The sequence below is a fragment of the Anas platyrhynchos genome, chromosome 6 (assembly GCF_047663525.1).
Source record: "Anas platyrhynchos isolate ZD024472 breed Pekin duck chromosome 6, IASCAAS_PekinDuck_T2T, whole genome shotgun sequence".
In the NCBI taxonomy this organism is placed as follows: Eukaryota; Metazoa; Chordata; class Aves; order Anseriformes; family Anatidae; genus Anas; species Anas platyrhynchos.
In genome coordinates, this window is record NC_092592.1 from 24,037,894 (window position 1) to 24,053,533 (window position 15,640).

Sequence of the window (15,640 nt, forward strand, 5' to 3'; positions counted from 1 at the left end):
ATAATAGTAATAAAGCTGTAGGTTTGTGTCTTACTAGCTACTCAAGTATTGGCTTTTTGTTTTTGTATGTACATTTGTATGTAAGGAGAAAAAAGTTAGAAGCTGTATTTTTCTAACAGTGGCAGGGAGGTAGCTAAAGGGCTGGCTGCTCTGTGCAGCTGAGACTTTTTTTTCTGAGTTTATGAATTTTACAGAAGCCAAGATGGGAACCTCAATGAGAGACAGAACTGCCCGGTGCATGTTCACTGCTCCATAATACGCTCCAGCAAGTACAAAGAACCACTCCGTTTATTCTGAAATAAATCAGTACAAAATGTACAGAAAAAGCAGTACAAATTTACAAATATACATCATCTGTTTTTTTTGCATTCTTCAATCATCAGGCTTTGTAGTCATCTAATTTTAAAGTTCCCATTCACAGTACTGTCTCCTCTCACCTTCATAACATTGCATCTGAATCCTGCAGTCCGTATAGTTACATGATGGTTGGAGCTCTGTCCTTGAGCTCTTTGTCAACTATGATCACCAAATGACGTGTAAGACCCATTACTCGACTGTCCCTCTAAATCCACCTGGCATCTCAGTAGCCCTTCTTCCCTGGCTCTCTCTCTTCCACATACCACCACATATTTAACATATTTTTCTAATCGTGAGAATTTGGCAGGTACAAGACAACAGTTGTAAGTATTAGCTGTTTAGCACTATGGGAAGGCTTGAGGTAAATTGCTAATGTAGTTGGTAATACTGCCATCTAAGTCAAAAGTGTTCATGGTACTGACAAAAGACTGCATTAGAATTTAAAACGATAAAAAAAAAAAAAAAGATCATTAAAAATTACTTTTAAAATAAATAAATAATAAATAGGAATAAATAAAGCTGTTTTAAAACCAGTGGATTCTTAACACTCAATCTGCCATTTAAAATAATTTATCTGCATGTTTGGCAGTTTTCAGTGAAGGCATTTCAAATATTCCAGTACAATAAATATCTTCAATAAATATACTATGTTCAGAGCTATTTTCCTCAAGTTTCATATGAAGCATTTAAAAGCAGCAAAAAGAGCAGTCTGGTTTTCATCTCTTCAAAACTTATTTAGATGGATGCTCTTGTAGGAATTGTCTTTCAGGCTGTTGAATAGCTCTTTGGTGCCGTTCTGCCACTGAAGAACGAGATCCATAGGGGTTTTCCCTTCCTGGTTAAAATAAGCAGGGGAAGCCAAACTTAATTTCAGCCAGTGAATACTAAGTCCTTTATTCCTCCTGAGATATTTGTACAGTGCATCTGTCTGATGTGAGAGCTTTCTGCACACACAGGGTCAGCTGTACTCTCATCTCAGATCTGGGTCCTTTGGCACTCCAGATCTAGTCCTGTTTCAGTGGCACTAAGCCATGTTAGCAAATACTGTGGCTAGCAGAGCATGCTGGTGTTTCTTTTGATCCAGTCTAAACTGATTGGGAGTACATTTAAGTGAAACCTCAATAAGCTACTCTTCTGTTTAATGGAGAATTCAGATAAGAGTTCATGTTGGTTTAATTAGAGAGGTTATGAACCACATCTAAATAAAACAGGAGCAACTTCTATATGCAGACAAAGCCTGAGAGAGTAAGTATTTTGCCTTTGGGACTGATTTTCCTCATTTTCATACCCTGGTGAAGTGGCCTTACTTTGCTTGAGCAGAGAGAAGGGGCAGTGCAGATGGTTGCAGGGGCAGATTTCTTCCTTGTCCCCTCCAGTTTTAATTGATTGCCAATCAAAAGCATTGATCCACGTTGTTAACGTGCACTGTCCCTGCTGCTGTTATTTTTTTGGATTTGGGGGAGAATGTGGTCTGTTACATCTGGTATTTTAATGTGGTCACGTCTGCTGCTGGTGAAGTGACTATCAGCAAAATCTTGGGTGTTTGTTCTTAAATGGAAGCCGATGCTGTGGGTGTAGCAGAAAGGAGCTCTCACAGACCCCCAGGGCTCTCGCTGTCTCTGGTGGCTGGAGCCCAGGAGCTGTACAGACAGCAAGTGTCTGTATGCTTAGATCTCTTTAATATATGATCTGTGTAATTAAAATAAGATGTGGTGGTGTTTTTAGCTGCACCTGATGGGTTCTGGTTTTAGAGCAGGTAATGCTTTTTGTGCTGCTCCCTGACCTCCCCCAAGTTACACTTTCTCTGTGTCAGCTCTGCTTTAATTAACTCTGCAGTGATCTAATTAAGTCTGTTCACAATAGTCTCTTCTGGCCTCAAAACCTGTGATACTGCTCTGAATGGGAAGCTTTGCTAAGCGTTTTGAATTACTTACGCAGTTCTTTATGGTCAGGTCCGCCCCATAGAGAATCAGCAGCCGGATCATTTTGTAGCGGTTCAGCCTGACGGCATCATGCATCGGTGTGTCACCTTCCTAGGGGTGCAAGACACGGGTCAGAGTCCGTCCTGCCATCAGTGCCATGGTCCCGACCCCACAGCACCACCAGGGATTTTTGCAGGGCTGTGGAGCTGTAAATGGGGCCAGGAGCTTGGTGCTGCAGGTAAGGAGGTGGTGGCACTTACTCTGTCTCTGGCATTAAGGTCTGCTTCGCAGGCAATGAGGTGCTCTGCGCAGTCGTACTGGCCCGTCCTCACAGCGACGTGCAGAGGCGTGCTGAGCAGCTGAGGGGGGTTAGAGAAGGCAGTCAGTGGCATGGAGCAGTGAAGGGCTGATCATGAATGGCCGCCAAAAATGATCCCCTCTGGTAGGGATCAGCTTTCTGTCTCTAAAAAGCATCAGAGCCCCAGAAGAACATACCTTGTCTCTTGCATTTCTGTTTATTCCTTTGTCCAGTAAGAACTTTACAACCTCCAGGTTTCCTCCCCGGCAGGCCCAGTGCAGGGCTGTAGATTGAAGCTATGGCAGGAAAAATAAAAGTAATTTAATTCACCATATTACCAACAAAAAATCAATAAATAAGCAAACTTCATCACATTTCTAAATAAATTCAAAGTCATTTTTCATGCAGTTTAACTTAAAGCACTTCTCTGTGATCATTGTTCCTTTCTACTAGCAGCCTCTCTTGTTTAGCCCTTCACCTCCACGATACCAGCCTTTCCTTGCAGCTGGCTGTAGGGGAGCCACCATTTCCTCATCATGTCCTGCTCTGCTCACCACTCCTGCTCTTATGCTACCATCAGCACGGCTGCTGATGCAAGGGGAAACAAGGCTGGCCACTGCCAACTGGTTAGCAAGGGGCTAGGCAGAGCTGGGCGTGGAGGAGCAAATAAAAACAGCTGCAAAAGCTGTGGATGCTCAGCTGTTCCAGAGGAGCGGAGGTCTCTCCTGAGAGCAGAGTTCAAATCCTGGTGGAGAACGTACACGCTGTGCTGGGCCCTTGATAAACGCGTGGGACCATGGCATCTCCACCAGCTGCTCACAGCCTGGCCTGGTAGCCTGCGCTCAGCAGTCTTGCCATACTTTGGGCCTTACTGTTCTAGGCCGTCTACTGGCCAATGTGCTCCTCCGCTTCCTGCAATTTCCAGCACAGCTTTGGCAAAGCGAGGCAGACACCTCCTCCTGAAACCTCTTCTCAGCAGTGTTATTTTAAGGATAAACTTAAAAGACACTCTAAGGCCTTTTAGTGCTCCTCTCTTGTGTGTTTCTTTTAGCAGTTATAAAAAAATGAGTAATTTTTCTGAAGTATAAGTCAATAGGCATACCATGTCTTTCAGTTCAAGCTGGGCCCCAGCTTCCACCAACTTTTTCACCACCTCTAGATGTCCTTCAGAGCATGCCCTGTGCAATGCAGTGCGCTTGAACTGTCAATTAAAACAGTGCAAAGTCAGATATCGAATACAGAACAAAGATCTCTTAAACTTTTCTCTCTGCCTCCCTGGGATGATGGCAAATACATACTTTATGCTGATTCATTTTCAAGAGCTAATACTTTTGAGACACGAAATCTACTAAATTTTAATAGCATCCTAATAGCAGAGGGCTGCCTACCTGGTATGTCAAAGAGTGTAAGGAATATCAGCAGTGTGACAATCAAATTTAAAATGATGCCTGTTGAGTTCCTCCTTCCAACATGCTATGCTACATTTTGCAAATGCAGCTTTTGCATTATGGAGTATGAGGGCACATGGTGTCATTTTTTTATTTTTATTTTTTTTTGTAGTTCTGAAGACAAATTTCTTGTCTGTTCATTAGTAGCATTGGAAGACCACCTGTTGCTGAAAATCAGGGTCTCCTAGTCACCAATAGCTTTCTTTGAAATAAATAAATAAATAAATAAATAAATTTTCTGAAGTAATATTACTTTGGAGGTTCCCAGTGGCCCTTCTATCACTACAGAACAGTATGTCAAACTCCCAGAATTTATTTACTTCTCCCCCACTGTTTTTTTCTCCTCGTAAGTGTGGAAACTACAAAACCTAGTGGTAAAAGGTGTTTTTGTTCTGTAATAATCTCTTTTATGTAGCAGGTGTGAAGTTAGAAGAGAAGAGTGTACCTCATCACAGACATTTGGATCCCCTTTGTCCAACAGGTATTTTTCAATTACTGGCAACTTATTCTCCAAGGCAGCTCTAAAGAACATGGGTACATCCACTGGTCCTGTCTGATGAAGAGTAATACACAGGAGGTAAATATGAGTGGCACCAAGGCCCAGTGGTCCTTTCCCAGAGGAAGGTACCTCCCATCAGAACTTACAATAACTTCTGGTTTGGGTTCCTTTAAAACGGGAGCTTTCACCTTCTTGCATTTCTTCTTCTTCTTCAGCTGAATAATTTTTTCAAGGTCCTCCAAGCTTTCAAGTTTTGATCTCTCCTCTAGTTTTTTCTTCTTTAGCTGAAACAAAGGAGGGAAGCCAGAAAGTTGAGCTGAGGGTGAACACCTCTGTCCTTCAGAGTGGCAGGACAGTGGGTGCTGTTGTTCAGCCAAATCCAGTTCACATTAGGTGAACTTTGAAATAAGTTGTCTTTTGTTGCTGGTGGTTTGTTTTTCTTGTTGTTCTTAACAGTTAGGGCTAATGGAGCATTGGAGTAAGTTTCTAAATTCTGCAGTGTGTATTCTTTTTTCATATACAATTGCACCTATTCCTAAAGGCTTTCTTCAGCTGTATGTTGTGGGATAGCATGAGCTTTTTGGTCCATATTAGAGCAGGAGTCCAAGAAGTACTGCAGTCCCTTCTGGCCCAACAACTTAAGAAATCTCCCGCAGCTTAGGCTTGGAAGTCCCTGCAGTTTTAACTGATTTCCACCACATGTTTTGCTTTCAACCACTTCTCTTATGCAGCCACTGATTTATTGTAACATAATCCTCTTTGATAAAAAAAAAAATTACCCTTAAGTGAAATGCAAGGTTTATGCCAATTTTAGCATTTTAGACGGTAAGTGTTACATTTTGGTAAACTACAGAGAATGTCCCCAGTGTCCTTGAAGGGACAGTTCAATAAATGCTTAAGACTACTTCAGGTCTGTATGTTAAAGCATTCCTGCATGAAGTGAGTATGGGGCACTGCTAACATCAAAGACCAAAGTGTTGCCTTCACTGAAGGCCATGGGGTGTCCGTGGCTTTGGAAGAGTGACTAACAACCAAGGAGTACCTCATGACAAAGTCTATCCTGTGGTATCTGTAAGGGTAAATACGCTGGTGAGACCCTGCCATATTTTTTCAACTAAATTCTGATTTAAGTAAGTTATTTCCCCCTCCTCTTTTTTTCTGCATTTGGGGTTTGATCGTCAATGGCAAACACTCTGTTGGCTGGATAGACTGTGGAAATCAACAGCGAATCCAAAAGATTCTTAGGACATTGTGGTTGTTTTAGAGGAACTCAAAAAAAGATCTGTAGCAAGTAATGGTCCTCTAGTTAAAGGTGAAGGTCAATCGTTGTATTAATTTTAATATTTTTGAGGCTCACCTTTCCACCTTTCTTTTCCAGAACAAAGTCTTGTTCTCCCTGCTAATTAAACTTTTTAATTCCCAAATTACTTACATTTTTAAGTTAGTTGTTGATTCACCACGTAATGTAAAATGTAAAATAGCTACAGTATTTTTAGAAAAAAGCATCAGTTCTTAAGGCTATGGAGAGAATTGTCATGCTGCAGGAATACAAAATAATATTCTTTTGTAGAGCAATATCACTTTAATTTGTATTTTTTTTTTCCCACAAAATGTGCTAGTAAGCACAATGCAGATTTTTTGTAAAAATTGTATTTTTGTGACAGATGAGGCTCCTGGTTTCAGAAAGTGCCCTTACCCCTTCCCTGGCTTGGCTATTTTTGGTGGCAGCTGTTAGGTGTGCAGGCTGAAAGTGTCCTTCTGTCTGCATGCATTCCCCTCACCAGCAGCTGGCAGGCAGGGGTCGTGGGGAAGGGGAGGCCCCTGGGGTTACAGTCAGATTTTAGAGGGGGGGAGTCTGGGGGCCTGCCTCATGGAGACAGTGCCTGCATCTGTAGGCTGCAGGAGCCAGCAGACCTCTGCCTTCAGGAGGCTTCAGAGCAACCTCCTTTGGCAGCGGTCTCCTGGGGGTTGTTTATCTACCCCACCATGCATGTATTTCTAATTTGGAAAGGGACAAAACTTCACGGGCAGCTGCAGAAAGCACACACAGGATGATAAAAGCCTAAGCAAAAGCCCAAGAGCCTACCTCTGCCTCTAACTTTTTCTCCTTCTGGTAAGCCAAATCTCCTCGGGTCAGTACGTGTTCAGAGACCGTCTTCAGGTCATCCTGCTTCTCTAATCTCACAGCAGCTTCATACTCTCCATTTTTAAAGTCCTCAGGGAGGAAGCTGCCAGTCTCCTTATCATCAGTTTTCTTCCCAGTCACCTGTAAAAGGAAATATAATGCAATATAAGTAGCAGTTTCGTGATGGCAGCAGCCACCCCCTGAGAAGCTGGATTAGCTAGGGGCTCATTACATGTCACTCCTGTCCTGCTCTAGGAGAGTGTGACAGACAGACTGCAGACCTCACTCGGCCTGTGGCTGGACTGACTGTGTGTGTGTGTGAATAGCTAGGGCAAGCTCGCTTGCAGCCAGACCTTCCACGTCCACACAGCAACTCCCTGAGGGCATCTTCAGGGTTTGGGTCAAGATCCATGAGGCCACCTCAGTGTAACTCTGTGCTTGACTGGCACCGAGCTGCTGCTGTACTGACAAAGCCATTGAGCCAGGAAGAGCATCTTTTTTGTTCAGGGTTTTCTTACATTTTCACTTGCCAACATGTGTCAGACCCCTCAGAAAGAGGCTCCGGTGGAAGGAGCCACCCCGACAGGCGCCAGCACCCTGTGAGTGCAGAGCAGGGGAACCGAGCAGCTAGAGTGGGAGGAGAGGCTTTCTCCCTTGGGACCTTACAGCTTAATTGAAACACATACAGTGCAGTTAAATTGGTCTGCTGAGTAATTTCAAGGCTGATCTTACCCATTGCTGTCAGAACCAAAGTCTCCACTTATAGCACTTAGCAAACAAGCACAAGGCAGTTCCTGTGCTGAAGCTGTGTGATGCTGCCCTCCAGCACAGCTTTGCATAGCTTTTTAAAATATTTGGGATGGTTGATTAAGTATGCTCAAAGAGATAACTTGTTAAACTTAGTGGAGGCTATGGTGTATTTTCAGAGTGGTTCAGTAGATGTATGTGCTCTGGACTGGCTTCCCATTCAATCACCCTTGTATAGCTGTGTTTGTTACAGAGTTTAACACTAGATAAATTCTTGGGGCCTTCCCAAAGATTTTAAGACAGCATTAACTAGTCAGGCTGTATGTGAATTTCATCTCAACACCTGGGAAAAAAAGGAATTCCTGTATAATGTCCCACTGCTTTCCTGGATTGTTCCTGGTTTCCCAGTTTGATCATTGTAAGTCTGAACTCTGCAGTACAAGGATTCCATGATTTGTGGTCTGGTTTAGATATTATTTTTCAAAAGCTTATTACAAAATGAACAGCAGTGGGCATGATAGTGATGCTTAGTTCTGGTTTACAAGTGGAAGGAAAATGATTTGGTTTCCCTGCATTGCTACCTCCTCCCCACTCTTACTGGATTAGAATTAGTCAGCGTGATTGTAAACCTAAGAGCTTTAATTTTTTTTTTTTTTTTAAATGAATCAAGGTCAAAGGAAAATACACAGCTAAATTTTAGTCATTCTGTACTTCCTGGTAAATTATGTTTTGATGCAAAATCCAAATGATTACGTAGCTATACGAGTGATGGGTCCCCTTATGAAGGAACAGTTAAAGTGAGAATATAACATGATAACATTTTATCTTATATACAGGTCTCATGCCTAGAGCAAAGCAGTGCTGGTAGCCTGCTCTGTCACCTCATTGCTCCACAAAGGTTGCCCCTCTCTGCCTGGTGTAATGACAGTCTAGAAGGAAGCGTAATTATGAGTAAATGAAAGAATATTGCACCTACCAGGTCTTCTACCTTCATCATCATCATGTCTGCCAGTGTTTGAAGGCTGTACTCCTCTATGGATGAAACTCCCAAGTGCTCAGGCAAGCTCTGCAGGGACCACCACGCCAGCTTAGCTTATATATCTTTGGGAGAACTGTGCTTGAATGAGATAATCTTCCAACCTGGGAATCCAAGTGTGCCCCGTGGACTTGCCAGCTGAGAGGTAGGCTCGCGCTCATTCCAGACATGTTAACTAGCCAGATCTGGTGTCGAGGCAGGGCGGGGGGGCGTCAGTTGGGCGAGGACGCTCGAGCCTCACAGTCTAACCACACCGCGTATGTGCATCGGAATGAAATGTGAGCTCATCGCTCCTTTGGCAGTGACCACATGGCTCAGCAATGCGAGTCATCCTGTGTTCCCAGTGCCCACTAGGACAGCTGTCTGTTGATATAGCATTATAACTTCATCTTCTTTATTTATTTATTTATTTATTTTTTATTGACATTCAGATGACTGCAAGGCACTGGAAAGGGTAAGTGGCTTATGTACAACGCCTGCAGTCATACCTTCCTGATAAGTGGATTATGACCCCTTAAGTCTCGGAAAGCCATTCTTTGCATTGCTATTTATTCTTGGATGGTAAACAGTTTTAGGGGAAAGGGCTCTTCTCATCATGATGGCAGTCTTCTATATTTGTTGAAAGGAATTCTCTGAACAGATTACTAAACCAGAATGATGTCTCTGGTGCTAAAAGGGCCTATGACATGATAAGTTACAATCAGTGTAAGATCTCAAAACAGCAAGCTTTGCATTTTTCTGGGACGTTGTCAGTGGTTATAAGGAGAATAATGAATTATATCCTATTAGGCCAAATAAAACACAAAACCCAACAACAAACAAAGAAAGCCTCACCTCTTTTCTCAGGTGATATTTTTCATTTGAATATGAGAGAATAAGGGCACAAAGGTGATTGTTCATTTTTGGCTGTTAAGACAGGGTACAGACATAAACAGATGTGTGTTTGGGGAACAAGGAGTTAATGGAGTCCTTTAGGAGAAAAATAAAGGGGCAAGCTTTCCTTGTGTCATGATTCAAAATAGCCTGGAAGCAGGAGAATGAGTGGCAGCAGAAGGCAATTTTAAAAAAGGAAGATGCACTAATCTTTGCACTTGAAGAGTGTGGATAAATGCCAAGGAAATCAGTTCAGTCACTCTGCAATGCTCGGAACCTCTGTCTGGTGAGGTACAAGTCTGGCTGCTGGCATGCAAGTCACCTGGCTGAAATAAATACAAGCACTCAGGTGCTTCAAGTACGAACAACATGTGCTTCACCGAATCAAGATCTAACTATCTTGGGTGTTGTTTATCTCATTATCATCATTAGCATGCTATGTTCATGACACTGACCTTTCAAGGTGTCTCTCCTCTGAACTATCTACCAGTAATCTGAGTACTTCCAAACTTGTCTTCTAGCGCCCATCATACCTATGCCCTCCCTTTCCCTGAAATGAAGCTGGATATCAGGTGGTTCCTTTAGCACTCGGAATATATATGACATTACAGGATGAGCCCCAGAACTAAAATAGAGTATGTGCCAGCAAGAGAACCTTTCAGAACATATTTTTCCAAACCCAAGTAGAGCCAGGATATCATTCCGTGAGAGTGGTGTGTCCTGAATCACACTGCAGGGCTTTTTCTCACAGCAGTGCTACTCCTGCTACATCTCTCTGTGATAAGAGGTAGCTCTGCTTGTCTTTTTCTTGTTTCCACATGTGCAGTAACAGGTTATCTCCCTTTGCTTCATTCTGTGACTCTTATCTGGGGGATAGCCTTGAAATCCACAGCCCTAATAGGGTGGCTGCAAAGATCGTTCCTTCTTTAGTGGAAACAGATCACAGCAGAGAACTGACATGGGAAGAGAGACGTAGGGCTTGCTACAAGTTTTCCTGAAGAATAAAAACTGTAAGAAGCTACAAGCTACCTCAGCCCCTGTTATATTTGAATACTGCTTTTCTTTCTCCTTTAAAAACAAAACAAACAAACAAACAACAACAACAAAACAAAACAACCTGGGGTATATAAAACTGAGTCAGCAAAACCTAACCAAGAAGGTGTAAGTGGGTAAATCTTTCTCTGCAAATGGTAGGTGAATCCATACCCCACATGAGCTTTACAGGAAACCTTGGTGTTCTGAGGGGAAACACAAACCCACTTCTCGCATCATGAGTCTACTCTGTGCTGCCAAAAGCCAATAATTAAAGCTTCCACTCCCTGCTGACTAAAGAGAACAACGAGGATTAAGAGTGGATCTTCCCTGAAGATCCTGAATTTCTGTGTAAAAAAATGGCACACACAAAACCACTTTGAATAAAGGCAGCAACCTAAATTAACCAAACAGTAAATGATTTTAAGCTAAATGTCATGTAAAGCAGGTTAATCGTTCTGAGATAGTGAAAATGCACAGATTCAAATCAGCTAAGACTCTAGCCTGGATGCTTATCACTAATGCTTAATATTGGAGGGCAAAGTAGCTTTCAACCTTGTACAGGACTATAACCACTTAGTCACCTTTCAACAAGTGACTTCTCACATCTCCGTTAAGGTGGTAATAGCAGACAGTCAGTGGGAGATGCATAATGGGGATCTGGAAAACACTTTCTTGTCTGCTAAAGGATAAGGGCAGAGCAATGATCTGCAAGATGTAAAGTGACTGATATTGTCTCAAAAAACTTCAGAGAGAAAAACAAAAAAGGACAGCAGGCACAGCATGGCGGAGAGGAAGCTACAAGGCACAGCCTGTTCCCTGCTATCAAAGGAGAGATTGTCAGGGTAGTGTAAAGAATGTTTGTAAGCATTTTTTTAGAGAGGTTAATAGTAGAGGGAATGCATTATGTGTGATACAAATGATATTGCCACCTCCTGTCAAGTGTATTACCATCATGTTTTCAGTGCCGTCACTGCTGTACTCAGCTGCCTTACATTTTCCAGCCCTCTGCCCTTGTCTCCGTCCTTGCACCCAAAGATGTTGCCCTATGCAGCACCACTGTGCCTAGCTGTACCTGTTGCCAAAGAGGCAAAGGTAGGAAAACAGCAGTGGCTGGGAAATGATTATGCACTGCAGAGGGTGTGAATCCAGCAAACCTTTTTCCATAAATGTGCAGTCATGGATAAATGCATACCCAAGATACAGCTAAGGCAGGGTAACCCACAGATTTCTCCTGTGTTAGGGATCTGTTGGTGTGCAATGGCTTGTTTCTTTCTCTGTATGAGCATCCACATGTTACATATATTCACACACCCAACAGAGCAGTAAATCACAGGATATTGCAAGAGCTGAATTTGCTTCCTCCTTATTTTTAGCCATTTGTTTTCCGTGAAAGGCACAAAATATTTGGCTAATATAAACTCTGATATTTATTGTCACAAAGCATAATATGAAAATTACATCATTCAATGCCCTGATTTTTTCAACACATTGGTATCACAGAATCACAAAATCTCTAGGTTGGAAGAGACCTCTAGATCATCGAGTCCAACCTCTAACCTAACACTAACAGTCCCCACTAAACCATATCCCTAAGCTCTACATCTAAACGTCTTTTAAAGACTTCCAGGGATGGTGACTCCACCACCTCCCTGGGCATGTATGTATGTATGGGTATGTATGTATGTCTGTCTTATCTAAAGTGATCAGTGAATTATTACATCATTTGTTTAAAATGACTTATAGCCTTCTCATCAATTTCTTTTTTTGTGTGTATAAACTGCTAAAGAGAAAGATTATCTCCTTAGAAAAACAAAACAAAACAACAACAAAAAAAAAACTACTTCCCCTAGGAATGTAAAGTTAGCGTTTAACTACTAACTTAGAGTATAATAAATTATTAAATTAACAGCAGGATGTTGTTATAAGTTCCATTTGCTCATATCACTTGTTAAAGAAATAAAGTCACAGTCTGGCAGGTTGCTGGTCTGGGCAGCACAGTCCTCTGGAGTGAAACTCAAACCAGCAGTGAGTCATTAGTTGCATCACTTACTGTAGGGTTTAAAAAAAACCCTCCTCAGTTGACATGTGGGCTGGGGTTTTCACACAATAGGAAAAAAAAATACAGTGATTTGTATTTAAGAAACAAGGGATTTGAACGTATCTGAGGCCTTGAGCTTTATCATGATGGCATTTGTACAAAACCTGTGAAATAGCTAATTCACCAGAATGGCTTTCAGTTAAGTGAGTGGAGTGAAAGGCACCAGAAGGGTTGTTACTTGTGGTCAAAGGGGTTTATCTGCTGGATACTTACTTGACTGTCACAGTCAGCAATGTAGGTCAAGGTTCTGCTTATCCAGCACACCTGTGCCATTGTTCTGTTCACCTAACTTCTGACTACCTCTTTTTTGCTCAAGTAAGGACAATATTTCCTCAGCTGTAGCAACAAGGCTTGTTTGTGTCAATATGGAGTTGTCTAAAATGTTTCTGTCATTCCTAAATACTGCAGAACAACTCCAGTCAGTAAAGGAAAGGTGTATAAACCAGAGAATTTAAGAAAAAGTTATCATCAGTGTGATAAGAGCATACCTTCAAATCCTGGTCACCTGGTCATAATCCAGCAGGTACCTGCAGTGGCAACTGCAACAAAACATACCCAGGGCTTTTGACTGGCAGCAAGGGAGAATTCACCTTTGCTTCAGTAACATTTTTTTGCTTTCCCTCAGTGTTTTATTTTGAAATATGGTCTATCTTAAAGCTTCCTGTTACTGAATCTTTACCTCTGCCCGACAGTCTGTAAGTACTGCTATCCCAGTAGTACGATGCCTGTTTGCTGTGTAAATGTAAGGGGATGTTAGTTTGGGGGAAACATTCCTCAGAAGTACTTCACAACATGCACAAAACTCCTCCTTGTTGATGCAGAAGAAAGGTCCTGGCTTTACTCCTCTCCATTCACATAGCACCCACAGCAGCTCAGGAGGTACAGGAGGGCTCCATCGGGCAGCTCTGCCAGACTTAATGGGCTGATCGTGGGGAGCAATGGTGGCTTCAGCTCTGGGAACAGCACTCTGCAAAGATGACAAGTTTTGTGCCAGGCTTCTTAAGCCAAATAACATTTTTGCTTTCTCTGGAGAACCTCATAGTCAAAGGCTTGTGCTTCAACCCTGAGATGACATTTACAATGCTCTTTTGAATGCTCTCCAGGGTTTTTACTCTTTTAAGTCTGGGCATGGTATCCTGCTAACATCTACTTCTCCCTGAATGCCTTCAAGAATTGCTTCCAACTGTTTCATTTCCCTGCAGCAATACGTTATAGCACACATTGAGGTATTTACCTAGCAGGTCTCTCAAATCTCTCTCCAATCAGAATCAACCAAGTTATAGTCACAACATGCTGTAGCAGAAAGGACCTTGGGAGGTCATCTAGTCCAAACTTCTGCTCAAAATGTGCCTGAGTATACTCAACTCATAGTGATTTTTTTTTTTTTCAATATTAATTTGAAACTTTTCCTCTTTCAATTAATGATGATGGTCTCATTCTCCTCCCTTAGACCTCTGTAAAGAGTCTGGCTCTGCCTTCTTTGTAACTTCCTCATATGGTGCTACTAGGTTTCTGGGACCTTCTCTTCTCCTGGCTGTACAAGTTCAATTTGTATAGCCACTTCTTTCACATTAAGTGTTCCAGCCCCTGACCATCTTGGGATTGATTTTACCTCATTGTTTGGACACGTGATGAAAATACCCAATGATGTTGGACCAGGAACTGATCCTTGTGGGAATCTGCTAGAAATAGTTCCACTCATTTACTCCGTGCACATTGAGACTGACACGCTGTCAGGGAGCTTGCTCTTAGTTCTTCCAAAGTGCATCTTTTTAATTCCATATAATGTGTGCTTTTTAATCATACCAACATATGCTATGAAGTGAAATGCTTTGGCAAGACTCAAGTAAACTGCATTAACATGAATGTGACTTTCAACCAGACCTGTCATCCTGTGGAAAAAGGCTTGTTTAACAAAGCCTGCTTTGCATCTGACCATGCAGACGATGTTCACTACATTTACAGGGGTCTGATTCCTTTTTGATAAACCTTTAGTCCATCCTTTGCCCTCTTTTCCCAGAATTGCAGCAGGTAAGTCATCCTGTCATCTTCTTTCATAATTTTCAGCCATTTGAAATGCCTTGGGAGTTGGGAAGAGAAGGGAAGGGAAGGGAAGAGAAAAGAAAAGAAGGGAAGAGGAAAAAAGAGAAGATACCCATCACTGGACCTGGCCTGTGAGAGCTTTGGATGCAAACCACTTGGAAGCTCTACCTCAGGAGGTTCCTATATTTTGTGAATAGAAGGGAGCTCAGGGAGTCACGGCAAGAGAACTGGGTGTATTTTCCTTAAACATGTGAGAATAGTTTGGTAGAAGATTGTTTGTGTAATCTCTTTTCAAAACAATAGTATGTCTAGACACTGGCCCAAGATATGCATTCAGGTATAGCAGCTTCTCTCTTTTCTTGCTGTTTGAAATCATATCCCCTGAAACATTATGAACAGGTTGAAGAGATTTTTTTTTTTTAAATGATGGTGTTACCTGTAAAAAAGCTTTTTTTTTTTCTTTTAATATATTGCAATTAAAATATAAATGTATAAATCTGCTTCACATTAAAGTTGCTGAAAAGCTTTTTCCCCCCATTTCATGGGATAAGGTTTCACCGGCAGTGAGATACTGCTGGATATGCATGCAAGCTATTTTCAACAAATATCTCCTTTGATTGCCGTAATACCACTGACAGTAGAAAAGCATTGATGCAACTTTGGAATTACATTACTTCAAGTTACGTTGGTTGTCCTCTTGGGGCTAGAGGGTAAGTATTTCTGTGACTGCAAACACAGATAGAAGAATCGATTTTCTCCTTTTTACTGATTTGCTACAGGTAGAGTGCATATGCTAAAAATGCAATTTGAATTTAAATTTAGAGAAGTCTAAATAAAGAAAACAATGACAAAAAAAAACTAGTACCCTTTTCTCTGAAGTATCATAATCAGAGAAACATTTATGTCAGATGATGAACTGGGAGAAAACCCTGTGCCCTCTGTAACACAAAGAAGTGTTAAAGGAATTTGTTATGACACTTTGTCATGGATTTCTGTATTCTGTTTTATTTCAGGAGAAAATGTAGGGAATGCATTAAAGAGGAAGAAAGAGGAGCAACTGATCTAAATTGGTTTCTCTGGGCCTGCAAACTGCAATGTATTAATCTGCAGACACTATTTTTAGTTAGTTGCTATTTCACAAGAGAAAATACCAAATATT

General features: G+C 41.8%; 1 protein-coding gene across 1 annotated transcript; it reads right to left on the reverse strand.

Annotated features, from left to right (window-relative positions):
- Positions 1 to 270: 270 nt before the first annotated feature.
- ANKRD1 (ankyrin repeat domain 1) lies at positions 271 to 8,559 on the reverse strand. The gene is made up of 9 exons (XM_005013592.6): positions 8,373 to 8,559; positions 6,611 to 6,790; positions 4,671 to 4,808; positions 4,471 to 4,578; positions 3,680 to 3,778; positions 2,775 to 2,873; positions 2,540 to 2,638; positions 2,292 to 2,390; positions 271 to 1,192 (listed from the first exon to the last, which is right to left on the reverse strand). Exons 1-9 carry the CDS (start codon positions 8,397 to 8,399, stop codon positions 1,082 to 1,084), a joined length of 960 nt encoding a protein of 319 aa, XP_005013649.3. The 5' UTR covers positions 8,400 to 8,559; the 3' UTR covers positions 271 to 1,081.
- Positions 8,560 to 15,640: the final 7,081 nt, after the last annotated feature.